The following is a 19,429-nucleotide window of genomic DNA, read 5'->3' on the forward strand; positions in this document are numbered from 1 at the left end:
ATTAATCATCTATTACTATATCATGGAAATGGTCTTCCCAAGGACCTTGTTTGAAAAACAGAATAATAATCTTTTCACTCATTCAGACTTAAACCCAAATAAGAACTTACTGGGTCACTTTCATCACAGATTATGCTTCTGAAATTGGAGATTTCTAGGTAGAGTAGCTCCAGGCTAAACTTGACACATTTCTCTAAGAATTTCAATTATATTCAATAATAATTTTAAACAATATTTTATATTAAATGTAAAATGATATATTCTGGAATAATATTGAAATTTCAAAATACGTTTAAGGTAATACACAAGACAAGGAATTTTTTACTTGTGCCCAATTTCTTTGAACTTTGCATTCCCTTGACACTAAGATGCTTCACAATCACTGATTTTGGACAACTGAGATCAAGATGTTGAGAGGCGGCCAACTTTGGTGGGGACAAGAAAGGTGGAAAAGGAAGTAACTCTTTAGCACAAAACTGTCCCTAGTAGAAGAGCTTCAGACTCACAATCAACAAATATTTACTCAGCACCTAACCTGTGCAAGGGTCACTGAGTTGCTTTAAGACAGTGGAGCAGGAATAAGAACAGGAAGAATATATTTAGATATAGTCTTCTGTTAATCTTAAAAAAGAGCAATTTCAACCCACCTCCTCCCCCCATTTTTTTTTTGGATTAGATTTCTTTCAGTCAGTCCTTGATTGCCTCTTTACAAAATATTTTTAAACTATGACTCAAGTGACCAAAAAATATCTACATACTATCAAATTCTAGCTAACCATCAGCATGTCCTTGAAGATGCTGCACTTTAATGCCCCCCTCCTTAATTTGTCGCCTTAGTGTAACTTCCCATTTCTTTCATTCCCTGTATGCTTTCTTTCAGGAGAGTCATAGTCCCTCTGCCCTTCTACACACTCCTCCAAATCAGGCTTAGATTGCAGACTCCTGAGGGTATAAACCTGGACTTTATCAGTAACTCCCAAGAGAATATAAAAGAGATCCTTGAACAAACAACCTTACCAGTTAACAACGCCTGAAGCCTTTGCGGATTTACTCACTGGGCTCCACGTGTGCATCCAATACACTCAAACTATACTCACAAAACACGAATGCCTAGATCTAACCGATACCATATATTTTCAGCAAGTTTCTCCTTCGAGAACCACCCTACCTCAACTGCAAAGTTATTAATTCTTCTCTTCCAGAAACAACGTAAAAAAAATCCTTTTAATAAGGGGATTTAGCAAAATGTATGTTTTTGTAACGTACAGTGGATCTCCCCCGCCCCACCCCCCAGCAAAAGGTTCCCGAAGAAAGGCTCCACTCATCTTCTTTGTAGGAATCGAATCTTCTAGACTGAGGTAGAACACTAAAGAGAAAAAGCTTGCATGGCCAGTTTTAAATGTTTCCATAAAAAAGAAGCTAAAATGTAGATGCCTGAACCTCATTGGTTGACGTCGGCGCGAGCGCTTCCAAGTCCCAAGCCTGGGGCCACCTAGCTCGGCGCGTCGACCCCTCGGGCTCGCGGCGCATCTGCCGTCTCCTCCCCGCCGGCCCTCCGTACCACCCTCGCCCCGCGCAGGCCCACCGCCCTCTCGAGCCGGCTCTGGACCTTACCTTGCGTGAGGGCCAAAAGGCAGTAGTGAAACAGAAAGCCCTGGGGCGTGTTGCAGCACTGGAGACACTGGGGTTGGAAGTTGCCCCACCCGCAGGGCCCCTCCTCATACTCTGACAGTGACTCTGGCCCGGACCGCTCCTGGGAGCCAGGAGGAGTTACTGAAGAAAGAGGTGGCTCCGGGGACTTCTGGGGCTCCTGAGGCTCCTGCGGCTGCGAGCCCTCTCTCAGCGGATTGGTGGACAAGACAGAGACCTCGACGGAACAGGGCAATGGACACAAACGGCGCGGGCTGTCTGGACTAGAGGCGACGAAAGCCGGGTTCCTGATGCCTTTGCAGCCCTTCATGATCAGGGTGGGTTCTCCCGACTCCCGTGCGTCGGGAGCCGCAAAAACCTAGGTCCCGCTCTGGCTCCTCCTCCGGGCAGGTGGCAGCGCCCCCGTGCGGGAAGAGTTCCCGCCTACCGGGCGTCCGTCGGCAAGGGCTCTCGCCGCCGCCGGGACACTCCTCCGCCAACTCGCGGCCGCCTGCGGCGCAGAACGCGGGCGTCTGGCCCCGCGGTTGTGCAGTTGGCGCTCCGCCGCGCCTCACCTGTCGCGTGGGCGTGCGGCCCCGCGGCCGCCACGGGAAGGGAAGAGGGCCCTCAGCCCACCTCGCTGCTTCCCAGAGCCCAGGGACTGAGAGCCAAATAAAGGCTGTGAGAGTCTCCTGGCCCTAAAGTTCCCCCTGGGTGCTGCCGGGAAGGCTGTAAACACAGTTGCATCAGGAGATCGTTCAAGAAAGTATCTGGCGGTTTTCTTCCCTTGCTGCTTACCAAACCAGGCTAGGTCTGGACTCCAAGAATCAAGCAGCCGCAGGTACAATACTTTGGATTCCATGAGCCACGTGGTAAGACTTTCACCTGTAACCCTCCCTAGAAACGAAATCCCCACCCGCCCTTCAACACCGCAGCCATTAGCATCACGACAGAACCCCTTGTTTTAGCTTTCACTTCCCCCAAACTGAAGGAATAGGAACTCAGAAACTTTAAAGCCGTATATATAATATTCTTTCTGCTGTACATTGCCTATCTTAAGATTAACAATAGTGATAGTCATGTAAATAATTTCTACCTGTGGAATAAATAAGAAAAACACTTTGAAGAACTGAAACCATTATGCTAATTGTAGTTACAATTCATTCATTCATCCTTTCATTCATTCATCAAAGCATATTTATTTCCTGAGTGCCGAACACTGTTCTAAGTTCTGGGGGTACAATAGTGCACAAAAACTGACAAACACTCCTACCCTTATGGTACTTTCATTCTAATGGGAGACAGAAAATAAGTAATAAATATGTAGTACATCTCTACAAATGCTATGGAGAAAAGTAAAGCAAGGACAGGCTGGAAAGTGTGCGTGTGTGTTAGGGGAAGGGGGAGAATTTGATGCAATATCTTAAAGAGGGTGGTCAGGGAAGGCCTCGCTGAGAAGGTGATATTTGAGCAAAGAACTGAAGAAAGTTAAGGGAGGGAGCCTGGTATATTGGGGAAGTAGTGTGACTGCGGTGGAATGAGATGGTTGGAGAGCAGTGGGAGTTGAAGGCAGGTAAAGGGGTGCAGGTGGGGTGAGGGAGAAGTGATTGGGGCCAGACCCTGTAGGCTATTATAAGGACTTTAGCTTTTATTGTGATTAAAATAGGAAGGTTTGGAGCTAAGGAGTGACATGATCATGGTATGATTAGATTTTCAAAGGACTCATTCTCTGTCCCCTTCTAAAGATACACTAATACATCCCAAAGTAATATATTTTAAACAGAGACATTTTAAAAACTATATATTACAGTCTTGGAACGTTTATCTTTCCCTAAATGAACTATTTATTCCAATAAGGAACATAATAAAAACCACAAATATTTTCTTTTTGCTATGTAATCAGGACTACATACACAAAGCTGTTATGCTTCATAAGACTGCAGATTGTTAAGGAACCTACTTCCTCAAATCTAATTGTTGGCTGTAAAACTTCTCAAAGAATATGTCTGAACTACCTTTAGCAAAGTTAATAGAGGTCTCAGATATTACTGGATACTATACTGGTATATGATATTTTCAGCACGTTAGTACTATTATTCATTTATAAGGGTCCTTTCATCGAAAGTTAGAGTACTTCACTAAATACTAATTAATCATGCTATCAAGTTGCAGAGATAGTTTTCTAGTCTTCCTATCTGCATTTAACACCTGGCTGGTTGCCTAGCCAAGAAGCTACTTCTAGATTCAGTGCTAATACCTCTCAAATAGCAATGATTTGGTAGCATATGATGGTCATATCCAAGTGTAGCCTTAAACCCAGAGAAGAGAGTATGGTGATGGAAAGTTTACCTCTCATCCTGAAACAAGATGTTTTTATTTATAACTGTAGACAGTAGGCTCACTTAAAGTGGCCTAGAGGAATGTTTTCCAAACACTATTACCTTTTAATGAAATAAAGTAGAATTCAGAAGAAAAAAAATACACAGTGCATGACATAGTACATTTTCACAAGTACTATTTTGTGAAAATTTTGTTTCACTTATATACACCTATTTTACTGAGTTGAGGATTAAGATATAAAACATTTATCTTATTTTGAACAGACATACATTCTGTTTTTTATTCCCTCACAGTCAAAAAAGGTCTAGACTGGCCTAGAACCTAAGGAAAGAGCAGAAGTAGGAGCTAACATTTTTTTAATGTCTGCTATATATCCCATTATTAATCCTTACAAGAGCAGTATCTATTAACATCTTCATTTTACATATTAAAGAAACTACATTCCAGAGAGGATTAGGAACTCTTCCAATGTCATACAGCTAATAAATAGCCAACCTTATTAAGGATTTGAACTTAGTTCTCTCAGTTAGGTATCTTCCCTGGACTTTGCATTTTCTCTCTTATAATTGTTACAGCCTGTCTTTGTGGTTAGGATTATTGCATAGCAATTCTGAGAGATCAAAACTCCTATTTATCTCGTATTGATGAGATTTAGAAGACTAAGGCTGCTCTGAATTCCCCAGGTTTGGCAGATATTCAAATTAGGCTTGGTATGTAATCCTCCTAGGCCTTCTACCGAAAAAAGTTTCGACAAAAATAAACTTACAGTGGTGTTTAAATGTGTAAATAGATATGATCACCATTTTATCTATGAAACATGAATTAATTTAACCAATCAGCAAAGTTTGCTTTGTTGAGATGTAAATACATTCATGGTTTAAGACTATTTTGCAGCTTTGAATGAACAAATTCAAACTATCAAAATCAAAGTAGCATAATCTTTATGCACTTAAATCCATAGTGTCTAAGGAGAAATCTCCACTGTTGCAGTGAGGAAGAGTAGAATTTTGTTGAAAGATTAGCAAAAGTGCTATTGCTTCGTGCTGAGTACTTCTTGGTCTTCATGAAATAGTTATCAACACTACTTTCCTGTTCCCTTAAGTTCAGGTTTACAACAAAGAAAACAAAACAACTTCATGGATTTTGTCTGTGATAATTCTGTGGAAAATTGTCATTTAAAAATTCTTTGTTCAACCTAACGTAAATCTAATGAGCATAGTCAAAATACCATCTTAAGTTTCAGGAAGTAATTAATAAATTGCTATTCTTTTAGCAAATTTCATTTGCTATATTTTTAAACTGTGGAGAATGGGAGAAAGAATAGTATCCAGATTTTAAAGTAGAATTCCACCAATGTACACAGAAGCAGATGTCCCTGCCTATGGGTTTCATTTTCTGGGATGTGCAGCAGGTCTTCCCTATCAGGAACTGGATGAACCTAGGTAAAGTGGCTTAATGACAGAAGCTTCCAAGACTATCCCACCAACTCCCCTTGCTCTGATTCCATGCTGAAAAGCATTCTAAGGATTATATTTTTGCCTTCCAAGTAGGTATGCCTATAGGGTGAAAATGTACTTATATGCCTATTTGAGTATTTTATCATATTCTTTTCTGTTTGCTTTTAATTCCTTATTAGTTCCCTTCCAGTTTCAGACTGCTGTGAAATCTTTAGCAGTATAACACTATGAGGCTCATAGAATATTAAAATTGGAGGGATCCTGAGGAAGGCTGAATGGAAAGATGGTCAAACGCAGATATTTTCGAGATAATTTAAAATTTCAGCATTCATATACACAATATTATATATAAAATGGATAACTAATAAGGACCTACTGTATAGTCCAGGAACCCTTCTCAATACTCTGTAATGACCTATATGGGAAAAGAGTATATATATATATATATATATATATATATATATATATATATATATATATATATATATATATGTATAACTGTACAGCAGAACCTACCACAACATTATAAATCAACTATACTCCAATAAAAATTTTTTTAAAAGAAAAAAACAAAGCAAGACAAAACAGAAGGAAGCAACACCAGAAAAAAAAAATTTTTAAATCCCAACATTAGGAGAGGACTGGGGTTGGCGGCGTGAACACAGCCTGCAGGGGGTTACTGCACTACGGCTGGCCGGGAGGGAGTCCGGGGAAAAGTCTGGACCTGCCGAAGAGGCAAGAGACTTTTTCTTCCCTCTTTGTTTCCTGGTGCGCGAGGACCAAGAGGGGACTAAGACATTTAGAGAGGAGCTAACACCCATCCTTCTCAAACTCTTCCAAAATATAGCAGAGGGAGGAACACTCCCAAAATCATTCAATGAGGCCATCATCACCCTGATACCAAAACCAGACAAAGATGTCACAAAGAAAGAAAACTACAGGCCAATATCACTGATGAACATAGATGCAAAAATCCTCAACAAAATACTAGCAAACAGAATCCAACAACACATTAAAAGGATCATACACCATGATCAAGTGGGGTTTATCCCAGGAATGCAAGGATTCTTCAATATATGCAAATCAATCAACGTGATACACCATATTAAGAAACTGAAGGAGAAAAACCATATGATCACCTCAGTAGATGCAGAGAAAGCTTTCAACAAAATTCAACACCCATTTATGATAAAAACTCTGCAGAAGGTAGGCATAGAGGGAACTTTCCTCAACATAATAAAGGCCATATATGACAGACACACAGCCAACATCATCCTCAATGGTGAAAAACTGAAAGCATTTCCTCTAAGATCAGGAACAAGACAAGGTTGCCCACTCTCACCACTCTTATTCAACATAGTTTTGGAAGTTTTAGCCACAGCAATCAGAGAAGAAAAGGAAATAAAAGGAATCCAAATCAGAAAAGAAGAAGTAAACCTGTCACTGTTTGCAGATGACATGATACTATACATAGAGAATCCTAAAGATGCTACCAGAAAACTACTAGAGCTAATCAATGAATTTGTTAAGTAGCAGGATACAAAATTAATGCACAGAAATCTCTCGCATTCCTATACACTAATGATGAAAAATCTGAAAGTGAAATCAAGAAAACTCTCCTATTTACCATTGCAACAAAAAGAACAAAATATCTAGGAATAAACCTACCTAAGGAGACAAAAGACCTGTATGCATAAAATTATAAGATACTGATGAAAGAAATTAAAGATGATACAAATAGATGGAGAGATATACCATGTTCTTGGATTGGAAGAATCAACATTGTGAAAATGACTCTACTACCCAAGGCAATCTACAGATTCAATGTAATCCCTATCAGACTACCACTGGCATTTTTCACAGAACTAGAACAAAAAATTTCACAATTTGTATGGAAACACAAAAGACCCCGAATAGCCAAAGCAATCTTGAGAACGGAAAACGGAACTGGAGGAGTCAGGCTCCCTGACTTCAGACTATACTACAAAGATACAATAATCAAGACAGTATGGTACTGGCATAAAAACAGAAATATAGATCAATGGAACAGGTCAGAAAGCCCAGAGATAAACCCACGCACATATGGTCACCTTATCTTTGATAAAGGGGGCAGGTATGTACAGTGGAGAAAGGACATCCTCTTCAATAAGTGGTGCTGGGAAAACTGGACAGGTACATGTAAAAGTATGAGATTAGAACACTCCCTAACACCATACACACAAATAATCTCAAGATAGATTAAGGACCTAAATGTAAAGCCAGAAACTATCAAACTCTTAGAGGAAAACATAGGCAGAACACTCTATGACATAAATCACAGCAAGATCGTTTTTGACCCACCTCCTAGAGAAATGGAAATAAAAACAAAAATAAACAAATGGGACCTAATGAAACTTCAAAGCTTTTGCACAGCAAAGGAAACCATAAAGAAGACCAAAAGAGAACCCTCAGAATGGGAGAAAATATTTGCAAATGAAGCAAGTGACAAGGGATTAATCTCCAATATTTACAAGCAGCTCATGCAGCTCTATAACAAAAAAACAAACAACCCAATCCAAAAATGGGCAGAAGACCTGAATAGACATTTCTCCAAAGAAGATATACAGATTGCCAACAAACACATGAAAGAATGCTCAACATCATTAATCATTAGAGAAATGCAAATCAAAACTACAATGAGATATCATCTCACACCGGTCAGAATGGCCATCATCAAAAAGTCTAGAAACAATAAATGCTGGAGAGGGTGTCCAGAAAAGGGAACACTCTTGAACTGCTGGTGGGAATGTGAATTGGTACAGCCACTATGGAGAACAGTATGGAGGTTCGTTAAAAAACTACAAATAGAACTACCATATGACCAACCAATCCCACTACTGGACATATACCCTGAGAAAACCATAATTCTAAAAGAGTTATGTACCAAAATGTTCATTTCAGCTCTCTTTACAATAGCCTGGAGATGGAAACAACCTAAGTGTCCATCATCAGATGAATGGATAAAGAAGATGTGGCACATATATACAATGGAATATTACTCAGCCATAAAAAGAAACGAAATTGAGTTATTTGTAGTGAGGTGGATGGACCTAGAGTCTGTCATACAGAGTGCAGTAAGTCAGAAAGAGAAAGACAAATACCATATGCTAACACAAATATATGGAATCTATAAAAAAGAAAATGTCATGAAGAACCTAGGGGTAAGACAGGAATAAAGACACAGACCTACTAGAGAATGGACTTGAGGATATGGGGAGGGGGAAGGGTAAGCTGTGACAAAGCAAGAGAGAGGAATGGACATATATACACTAACAAACGTAAAATAGATAGCTAGTGGGAAGCAGTCACATAGCACAAGGAGATCAGCTCAGTGCTTTGTGATAACCTAGATGGGTGGGATAGAGAGGGTGGGAGGGAGGGAGATGCAAGAGGGAAGAGATATGGGAACATATGTATATGTATAACTATTCACTTTGTTATGAAGCAGAAACTAACACACCATTGTAAAGCAATTATACTCCAATAAAGATGTAAAAAAAAAAAAAGGCACGGATGGTAGGTGCTACTAATGAGAACAAAGCAAGAACCGAGGCATTGAAAAACAAAAAATCCCAACATTAAACATTTATTAACACCACTAGATCTTATATTAACTAAATAAATGCGGAAAAGCAATGAAGCAATCTAAGTGATCTTCCTAGTATTCTTCACTTTAAATGCTCTAGAAAATGTATAATTAAAAATCACAAATTATAGGGACTTCCCCGGTGGCACAGTGGATAAGATTCTGCTCCCAGTGCAGGGGGCCCGGGTTTGATCCCTGGTCAGGGAACTAGATCCCACATGCATGCGTCAACTAAGAGTTCGCATGCCACAGCTACGGAGTCCGCCTGCTGCAACTAAGCAGCCCACGTGATGCAACTAAGGAGCTGGCAAGCCACAACTAAGGAGCTTCCCTGCAGCAACCAAGACCTGGCACAACCAAACAAAAATAAATAAATAAATACTTTAAAAAAACACAAATTATATCTTAAGAAAAAATTTAATGCTGACTAGATTTTTTTTTTTTTTTTTCGCGGTACGCAGGCCTCTCACTGTTGTGGCCTCTCCCGTTGCAGACCACAGGCTCTGGATGCACAGGCTCAGCAGCCATGGCTCATGGGCCCAGCTGCTCCACGGCATGTGGGATCTTCCCGGATCGGGGCACGAACCCGTGTCCCCTGCATCGGCAGGCGGACTCTCAACCACTGCGCCACCAGGGAAGCCCCTAGATTTTTTTAATACTGCTTTGAATTGCAGTTTCACAGAAAAAATATATTTATATTTAGGAGAAATGCACCTATATTTTTCTTTTAGTAATACTAAGCATAAATCATTAAGAGATACATCCATAAACATGACTGATCATAATTTTTAAAAAGAAAATATGTAAACATTTAATACAATAATCCCATAAGAAAGCAAACTCAGTAGGAAGTGAAAAATGAATGACTAGTATAATATTTACTATATAGTACCAAGTTAAGCTTTTCACTAAGTGATTGTTATTATAATTCACTCAAAATACTATGAACTTTATAAAAGCATACTTATGATCAAATATCACAACAGTAGATATAGTGAAGAAAGCATAATTGGATTTATATATCAAGAAATGCTTTAAACTAGAAGAAATTAACCTACTGTAAATTAGTAATTAGGATATTATTTCTAAAACATATTTCTTTTCTACTTGAGGTCTGATTTTGATGCCTGGAAACAGTCTTCAACATGCTATGATTCTATAGGATATACACAATCACAATGTCATAATCATAACAAAATGCCACCTTCCTGAATAGAGAAATAGCCATCCTGCCACTCTTGATAGTCCCATCACATCCACAATTTAACCACTATCCATTGCTTAACAAAGGAAAGGAGATAATGAAGGTTACTAAAATTTAGATTTATAAAACTATACAAGACCGATTTCATTTGTTCCAGCAGTCTGCTTCTAGCAAGATTAATGTCAAATACACCCAAAAACTCAATGCAGTCAGAAGCAGAAAATAGGCCAATAACAGACAAAGCGATAGCAGTGAGTGAGGAATTTTCATAAATTCTTTCACAATAATCTTTTCACAATTTCCTGGGAGTTGGGAGAAGTCTGGTGTGAGGCTGAGGGAGCTAGCAGGCTGCTATTAATTAGCAAAATAATTTACTTGTAAATAAGAGCTTTAATGAACAAAGCTCAAGTCTACTGACATAGGTAAAACAAAACAAAACGTTTACATTTCTACTTTACAACTGGTGAGAGCTCTCAGCGTATGCTCCTATAGGACAAAGACAAATGTTTTATACTCTACAAGAGAGATATGAAAATAGAGAATTGCTTAAGTGAGTATCAGAGAAAATTCACAGAATCAACTGTCTATTCTTTGATGAAGAGGTACAAGGATCTCCATACTCCAGCTTATCAGGGGAGATGAAAATTTGCTAGACTAGAAAAAGAAAATAATACTGAAGAACTATAAGAAGTAAAAACTTCTGAGGCAATGGTGAAATAAAAACAATTTTTTTTTAATATGAAAAATGGAATACAAAAAACTGGCATTAAAAGAACAGTCAGTGAAGGGACTTTCACTTCCAGGCAGGATGGAGTAACAGAGACTGGATTTAACCTCAACTTGAAACACCCAAGAGAAAAAGAAAAAAATATATGAAGGAAAAAAAAAAGGTTTTTAAGACACTGGATACCAGGTAATGAAGGACAATCATCTCAGAGAGATGGGAAACAAACTAGGTGAGCAGTTTATTGCCTTGAGAGAGTTTTCAACTGATGGTGTGGGTAGGGTGGGGCAGGATGTGAGATCCATAGAAAACCCATCAGACTCTCTTGGGTTGAGGAGACAAAGCTGAAGGTACAAGACAACTAGAATGTGCAGGACAGAGTACTGGAGAGGAGAAAGCTGGACAGAGTTGATATGCAGAGGGTTCCCTCTAGTATTCAGCAGAATACTGAGAGCACAAGTATGGGAAGAAACTATCCTAGTCCAGGGAAAGAACCATCTGAAGGGATTAGAGGGACAGTGGCCAGTAAGACAACATGAAGGTGAAATAAAGAAGTTTTCAGACATTAAAAAATAAAAAAGAAAGAATTCATCACCCAGAGCACCTGCACACATGTTATAGAAGTCCTTCAGGATAAAGGAAAATGATAACAAGTGAAAATAATGATTTATGCAAAACAATAAAGAACACCAGAAATGAGGAGATGGAGTTCAAGACCCACGGAGAAATATGTGTGATTTTTAAAAAATTATTTCAATCTCTTTAAAAGATAATTCACTGTTTAAACAAAAATAAAGAAGTATTGTGGAATTCATAAGTTGTGTAGAGGCAAAATGTATGCCAGCAATAATGCAAAGACCAGGTAAAGAGAAATGGAAGTATGCTATTGTAAATGTCTTATATGTGAAGTGATATCATCTCAGAGGTAGAATATGATAATGACTTACACCATGAGCCCTAGAGCAGCCTCCAAAATAGAAACAACAATAAAAAAGCCAAGAAAAAAAATAAAGTGGAATCATAGAAAATATTCAATTGATCTAAAAGAAGGCAGGAAAAGAGATCAAAGGGAACAAAAATAGATAAGAGAAAAAGAAAACAAGTAACAAGGTGATGATTTACAGCTAACTATATTAATAATCTCACTAAATATAAATAGGATAAACATTGCAATTAAAAGGAAAAGATGATCAGATCTGATACAAAAAGCAAAAACCAATTAAATACTGCCTACAAGAAACACACTTTAAATATAAACGCTAATAGGCTAAAAGAAGAAGATTGAAAATGATATATTATGCCCATACTAATCAAAGGATAGCTGGAATGGATACATGAATAACAGTGCAAATAGATTTCACAGTGAAGAATATTATCTGAGATAAAGAAGGTTATTTCTTAGTGATAATGGGGTAAATTCATCAACAGCACTTAAAAATCTCAAATAATTAATCACAAATATAGAGTATCAAAATGCCTGAAACAAAAACTGATAGAACTGCAAGGAAAAATACACAAATCCACAATTATGCTCAGAATAATTAATATGCTCTCAATTACGCTCTCAATAATTAATAGAACAAATAGAAAATCAAGAGTATTGCAGACTCAAACAACACTATAAACAAACTTGACCTAATTAAAATTTATAGAACCTCTTGCCAATAACAGTAGGCTACACATTCTTTCAAAGTTCACATGGAACATTTATCACGATAGACCAGATCCTGAGCCATGAAAAAAGTTTCAATAATTTTTAAAAGATTCAAGTCATACAAAATATGTTCTCTGGGGCTTCCCTTGTGGCGCAGTGGTTGAGAGTCCGCCTGCCGATGCAGGGGATGCGGGTTCATGCCCCGGTCCGGGAAGATCACACATGCCGCGGAGCAGCTGGGCCCGTGAGCCATGGCCGCTGAGCCTGCGCGTCCGGAGCCTGTGCTCCACAACGGGAGAGGCCACAACAGTGAGAGGCCCGCGTACAGCAAAAAAAAAAAAAAAAAAAAAAAAAAAAAATGTTCTCTGATCACAATGGAATTAAATCAGAAATCAATAACAAAGATATCTGGAAAATTTCCAAATGTGTGAAAACCAAATAACACAGCTCAAATAACCCATACGTCAAAAACAAAATCAAAAGGAAAATAAGAAAGTATTTTGAACTGAATGAAAAACAAAACATCAGAATTTGTAGGATGCTACTAAAGCAGTGCTTATAACATGCCTGTATTAAAAAGAAGAAAGGTCTCGAATCAGTGACTTCAAGTTTTTTTTATTTTTATATAAAAAAAACTTTATTTTTCAGTTTCTTTCTTTCTACCATAAGAAACTGAAAAATAAAGAACAAGTTAGCTCGCGGCGCTGGGAGATGGCGGAGTTGGACATTGGGCGGCACTGCCGGGTGGAACAGTGCCGGCAGCGAGATTTTCTTCCATTTGTATGTGATGGTTGTTCAGGAATATTTTGCCTTGAACACAGGAGCAGGGAGTCACATAGCTATCCTGAGGTTACTGTAATTGAGAGACTGAAGTCAGATACACATACATCTTACCCATGCTCATTCAAGGACTGTGCTGAAAGAGAGCTTGTGCCAGTTATGTGTCCTTACTGTGAGAAGAATTTTTGCCTGAGACATCGTCATCAGTCAGATCATAAATGTGAAGAACTGGAAATCCCTAAGTCTCGTATGGCTGCCACTCAGAAACTTGTTAAAGACATTATTGATTCCAAGAGAGGAGAGACAGCAAGTAAACGACGGAAAGGTGCAAAAAATAGTGAAACAGCTGCAAAGTTAGCATTGATGAAATTAAAGATGCATGCTAATGGAGATAAATCATTGCCACAGACGGAAAGAATTTACTTTCAGGTTTTCTTACCTAAGGGGAGCAAAGAGAAGAGTAAGCCAATGTTCTTTCGCCAGCAGTGGAGCATTGGAAGGGTCATAGACTTTGCAGCTTCTTTAGCCAGTCTTAAAAATGACAATAACAAATTAACACCTAAGAAATTGAGATTATGTCATAGTACTTCAGGAGAAGCCTTACCCTTGGATCATATTTTGGAAACCTGGATTGCTAAGGAGGATTGTCCTTTATACAATGGTGGAAGTATTATCTTGGAATATCTGAATGATGAAGAACAGTTTTTAAACAATGTTGATTCTTACTTGGAATAGTCATTCAGGGGGTCAAGCTAGAAATCACGAGGAAAATTCATTGTTAATCAAATTCTTTTACTACAAATACTATGTATTTTTTATTTTTAAAACTTGCTTTTTATTTCATATTATGTCATAATTTACATTATCAGTCTTCTATTAAATTGGATTTGAATTTTTGTGTTTTCAGGTTTAACTATGAACTGACATTTAGCAAATTCTCTTATCTAATTAACTTTTATTAGGTTATGCTATAATAACAACAACAAAGATATATTTCTCATTTGGTTAATGTCGGCTTTGATTGGCTGTGACTCTGCTCCATGTTGTCTTTACTCCAGAATCTAATATGAAGGAATGACCCTTTTTGGGGACATTGCCATTCTTATGGCAGAAGAAAGAGATGGCTCTTAGAAGATAACATGTATCACTTTTGCTTTACGCAAGACACATGACCAAGCCTACCATCATGGAGCCTTAGTATCCACCTACATCATGATGTATAAATTGATGTGTATACATGAACCATAGAAACTTAGAGGTCATCTCACTCACTCTTCAAAGTTTGTGGATGAGGAGTCTCAGGCCTAGGAAGGGAAAATTATTTTCTTGTTGTCACCTAAGTGCTTTGGGGCATATCTCTGATTAAAAAACTCCCTCCAGTAGGATTCACCATTTTATCTGTATCATATAGTACAGATAAGAAGAAAGATGGGATAGCTAAACTACATTACAAGTCCTTTATATATATACCAAAGCAAAACACATGCCAAAAGTAACTACATTTTACCAACACATTAAAATTAATGCTCCTGACTGATGTATTCTATCTATACTCAGCAAAGTACTACTATAGAGAAGAAATAGAAGTTATTTCTGTTTGTTATTTGTCCCTTTCCTACTTTGCGATAGACAGGGATAGTGGCTTTAGGTTTAATTAAAGGAATAAACTCACAGTGTTTATTTCATCTCTAATTCTTTCTTCATATTATTTTCATGCAGTGAATGGAGATAACTTCTGACTTCTATCAGCTGCTTATACATTCATTTATTAACCTAGTATTCAAGTACCTACTAAATGTAAGGATTTGATTCTAACTGCCGTGGTGGATACAATGAAGAGATGTATACGTACTTAAAACTATAATACAAAGCAGCGTGGCAAGTGCCAAAGAATATATAGTAAGTATAGCTATGTTCTAATAGCTCTTTTATCAGAAACCATAAGACCAGAAGTAGAAATAATATTTAAATATATTCCCAGATACCAGAAAGTTTTAATACAAATACCTTAGCATCTGCATAATTACTTGCACAGGGTAGATGACCAACACATGTCTCATGAATTGAACTGAAGCTAAATATACCGGAAAAAATACCAATGTGGGTTGAAAAGAAGGGAAGTAAGGCGAACAGAGATTGAGCTACACTTGAGACTAAAGAAGAGGTCCTGTCAATGATTAGAAAAGAGACAAAGCAGCATGGAGGGAAGGACTTATGTCATCTGGTCCCAGATAGTGGAGCAAACTAGTCTGTAAGAGACACAGGTGCTAGCATTCTTGGAGGCTCTATGGACGGGAGATCCGGCCTGAGAAGTCTCCTAAAGAGAACAAGATTGTGGGCACGAGAGGAAGTACCCCCAGTGTCTCGTTTCCAAATTACTCTGAAATCAGATATCTTTCTCAGGCTTTCTTTTAGGGCTTTCAGTTGAGTCCGCTTAATATAATTCTAGGGTTGGCTGTCCCCACCCCTCCTTAGAATCTTTCTACCTGCTCACAGGCGACTAGAATTACAAGCAGAAAACCCACAAGTAGAAAAATGTTTTAAATTCAGATAAATATCTAACTACAGTATGATACAAATGAGCTTAAGCTTCATATAATCAGCCAGTAAATACACATGAATAATAAATTACTAGATTTTTCCCAGATTTGTCAGATTTTATTCCAGGCAGTTTTCAGATAAGAAGCCTTGGAGAACCTGAAGAAGGGTAAAGGCTACAGATGGAAGGATCTGAGGAAAGTAAAATTTACATTCCTCACCTCTTTGACCTGGGTGACAAAAATTGTGAATTAAGATATTTGGTCACATAACTGTAAAGATAGCTTTGGTTTCATAAAGTTCTTGTCTTATGTTTATTTTTTGTCTTTTTAAACCAGGGAAGTTCTCTGGGAACTTAACTGAAATATCACAGAAGCATTAGTTCCAGTCCCTTTTTCAACATTGGTATAGTGTATTTTGTTTTTCTCAGTGTGGTACATGGAAATAAAATTGATGGACTATAAAGTCTATTGTATTTGAAAGATTAACCTACATAAGTCAAAATTTCAAAAACCTGTAAAAATATGCAATAAAAATTGCTTTGACAATTTTTGAGGAGCAAACATTTTATGATCTAAAATACTTAATGTGTAACTGTCATTGTTGCATCTGACACAGATTGTGTCATGATTACAGGAAGGATCTGCTGAAATGATTATATGATCAGAGACTACTAGATCTGTAGGCTCAGTAGTAGATAACTGTAGTGGGGTTTCTTTGTTGTTCTTTTTTTTTTTTTTTTTTTTCTTTTTCTGCTTAGCATCAGAAGCCCCTCCTCTTGTTTGGGAAACAGAAAGCATTTGTGAATCTGTGGGTTGAAGTTCAAAAAGCCTGACTCTTTTCCTTATTCCTTCCTTATTCCAAGACAGGCATATGACCTAAGTTGGGTCAATTGAATATCCTTGCCATAGCTGTGAGTAAGGAGTCGTGTTACTAGGAAGGAATAAAAGATTAGAATTAGTCAGTGGGCTTCGATTGCCTCATTGTGTCAGGGTCCAAGTGTCCAGCAGCAGTGGTCCCTTAACCAGGCTGTACCTTTGGCCATGGATCTGGCTATGTGCTCTCCCTAGGTTGCCAAGCTATCTGGTAACCATCCAGGAATTTTTTTTTCTACCTAAGGACACCACAAACCGTTTCAGTTTTTGCCTAACTGATACCATCACTGTTTAGAGTCATGGGAAAACCCTAACTAGCCTAAGGATGCTGCAAGGCCAATGTATGGGCTCTGCAGTTTCCTAAGTAATGATGAAGAGCCACCAAGGCTAAGCTCCAGGAGGGACGAGTCACCTAGCTTGATTACTGTGGTATACTCAGCTCCTAGCTCAGGGCCCTAGAACACATATTCAGTAAATTTTTACTTGATTCTGACCTGAATGAATAAAATAGTAACACCCACCTCTAGGCCTCCTCAACATCTATTTAAAATTTTTGGATCCTGTCTGCTTTTAGTGTAGATTTTCCTTAGGAAGGAACAGAACTCAAAAAAAGATGACACTAAGGTTTTAAAATCAAATAAGTAGGAGGCTGTTTTTCCAGTGGCAGAAATGAAGTCAGGAGTAAAGATTAGGTTTCTGCTGTGATAAACTGAACCTGTTAAATGCTATGACTTTGACATTTCGTAACTGTAGGTTAAACCGTTATGTCACTCATTAGATAGCTCTGTATTTGTTTGAAAAGTACAAGAGTCCCTCCTACTGGACTTTGATCTAGCAGAAACAACTGTTACCTAACAACCTCAGCCCATCACTGGAACACCTGTATGAAGAACGTTCTTTAGTTTATTTAAATGGTTTTGCATATGTAATTTATTTAAGGCTTCAAAATGATTAGAAAACTTTTTATGGTCCTGCTTTTGTCGTCTGTGACTCTTGGGGAGGCAAGGAAATCGTTTCTCAGTTTTCTGAACATAGAAAAGACTGAAATACTATTTTTCACAAAGACTGAAGAAACTGTCGTTGTAAGGTCAAGTTACAGAGGTCAACAGCCAAACTCCAGCTACCTCTTTGTACAACTAGAAGATCCTAAAATGCTCCAAGTGGTGAATGTGACTAAGACTTTATCAGATGTTACCAACTTTACCATAAACCTGGTGACAGATGAAGACGGGGAGACAAATCTGACCATTCAATTGTGGGATTCTGAAGGTAGGCAAGAAAGACTCATTGAAGAAATAAAGAATGTCAAAGTCAGAGTGCTCAAACAAAGACAAGACAGTATTTTCCAGACATCAAACCTTATTGATAGAAATATCCTTATGCTTTTTCCGCCAATGATACTGTTAAATAAATGTGCATTTGGTTGTAAAAAAAAAAAAAAAAAAAGAACAAGTTAAATGCAAAGTCAATACAGGAACTAATAAAGACCAGAAAGGAAATCAATGAAATAGATAACAGGAAAACAATAGAGAAATTAATAAGACCAAAACTTATTTTTTTTTAGAAGATAAAGAAAATTGATAAATCTCTAGCCAAACTGACCAGAAGGTACAAAGCACCAATATCTGGAACAAGAGAGGTGATATTACAGATTCTACAGATATTAAAAGGATACAGTTATAAAAAACCTTACGCCTAAAACTTTGACATTTGGATGAAATGAACAAAATACCTATAAGACAAATTACAAAAGAACTCTTAAGAGGTAATAAATAGATACTCTAAACAAGCCTAGGTCTATTAAAGAAATTGAATTTGTAGTTAAAAATCTTCCCACAAAGCAAACCTCAGGCCCATTGACTTCCATAGTGAATTCTCCTGAGCATTTAAGGGAGAACTAATACCAATTCTACATAAACCCTTTCAGAAAATCAAAGATAAGGGAATACATCCCAACTTATTCTATGATGTCAGCATCACTCATCATTTATCTAAATTTCACCATACCATCTACCAAAAATTATCTTATATTCATGTGGATATGATAAATATGGGGTAAATGACAGTACAGTTAGTACTCTTAGTATTGTTGAGGTAGTACAGTCCTTTTTTTTTTTTTTTTTTTTTTTTTTGTGGTACACGGGCCTCTCACTGCTGTGGCCTCTTCCATTAAGGAGCACAGGCTCCGGACGCTCAGGCCCAGCGGGCATGGCTCACGGGCCCAGCTGCTCCACGGCACGTGGGATCTTCCTGGTCCAGGGCATGAACCCGTGCCCCCTGCATCGGCAGGTGGATTCTCAACCACTGCGCCACCAGGGAAGCCCTTAGTACAGTCCTTTTTGATTGACTGACTATGGCAAAACAGTGATTGAATAACAGACTAATGTCAACCATAGAGAATTTTAATAGAAGCTGAGAACATGTAGGCTATCAAACAATTCAATGAGCGTAGAGCAATAAATAAGTTTCTTTCTGGCTCATGGAAGGTTCAGTGTGAATTTTCCTCTTCAGAAGGCTCTCCTGGAATGTCTCCTTCAAATGATGGACTCAGGGATCCACTTTTTGTTCTCTCTGAGGTCTTTTTTGGCAACAAGTCAATTGGA

At 38.1% G+C, this 19,429-nt stretch overlaps 2 protein-coding genes across 2 annotated transcripts in view; one reads left to right on the plus strand and one right to left on the minus strand.

Annotated features, from left to right (window-relative positions):
* The window catches only part of SLCO4C1 (solute carrier organic anion transporter family member 4C1), a gene marked incomplete at its 5' end in the record, with an annotated part of 60,653 nt that extends 58,693 nt beyond the window's left edge, over nucleotides 1-1,960 (minus strand). The window contains one exon of the mRNA XM_082652346.1: nucleotides 1,615-1,960. Within this exon, the coding sequence (XP_082508472.1) occupies nucleotides 1,615-1,960 (346 nt within the window). The remainder of the gene's footprint in view (nucleotides 1-1,614) is intronic.
* Nucleotides 1,961-13,336: 11,376 nt separating this feature from the next.
* Nucleotides 13,337-14,168, plus strand: LOC309820088 (AN1-type zinc finger protein 1-like). The gene has a single exon (XM_082650593.1). It carries the CDS (start codon nucleotides 13,345-13,347, stop codon nucleotides 14,146-14,148), a length of 804 nt encoding a protein of 267 aa, XP_082506719.1. The 5' UTR covers nucleotides 13,337-13,344; the 3' UTR covers nucleotides 14,149-14,168.
* Nucleotides 14,169-19,429: the final 5,261 nt, after the last annotated feature.

This window comes from Grampus griseus (genome assembly GCF_964374135.1).
Source record: "Grampus griseus genome assembly, chromosome: 3".
NCBI lineage: Eukaryota > Metazoa > Chordata > Mammalia > Artiodactyla > Delphinidae > Grampus > Grampus griseus.

Coding starts and splice junctions, on each gene's coding strand:
- LOC309820088 (XM_082650593.1), top strand. CDS start 13,345: ATGGCGGAGTTGGACATTGGGCGGCACTGCCGGGTGGAACAGTGCCGG.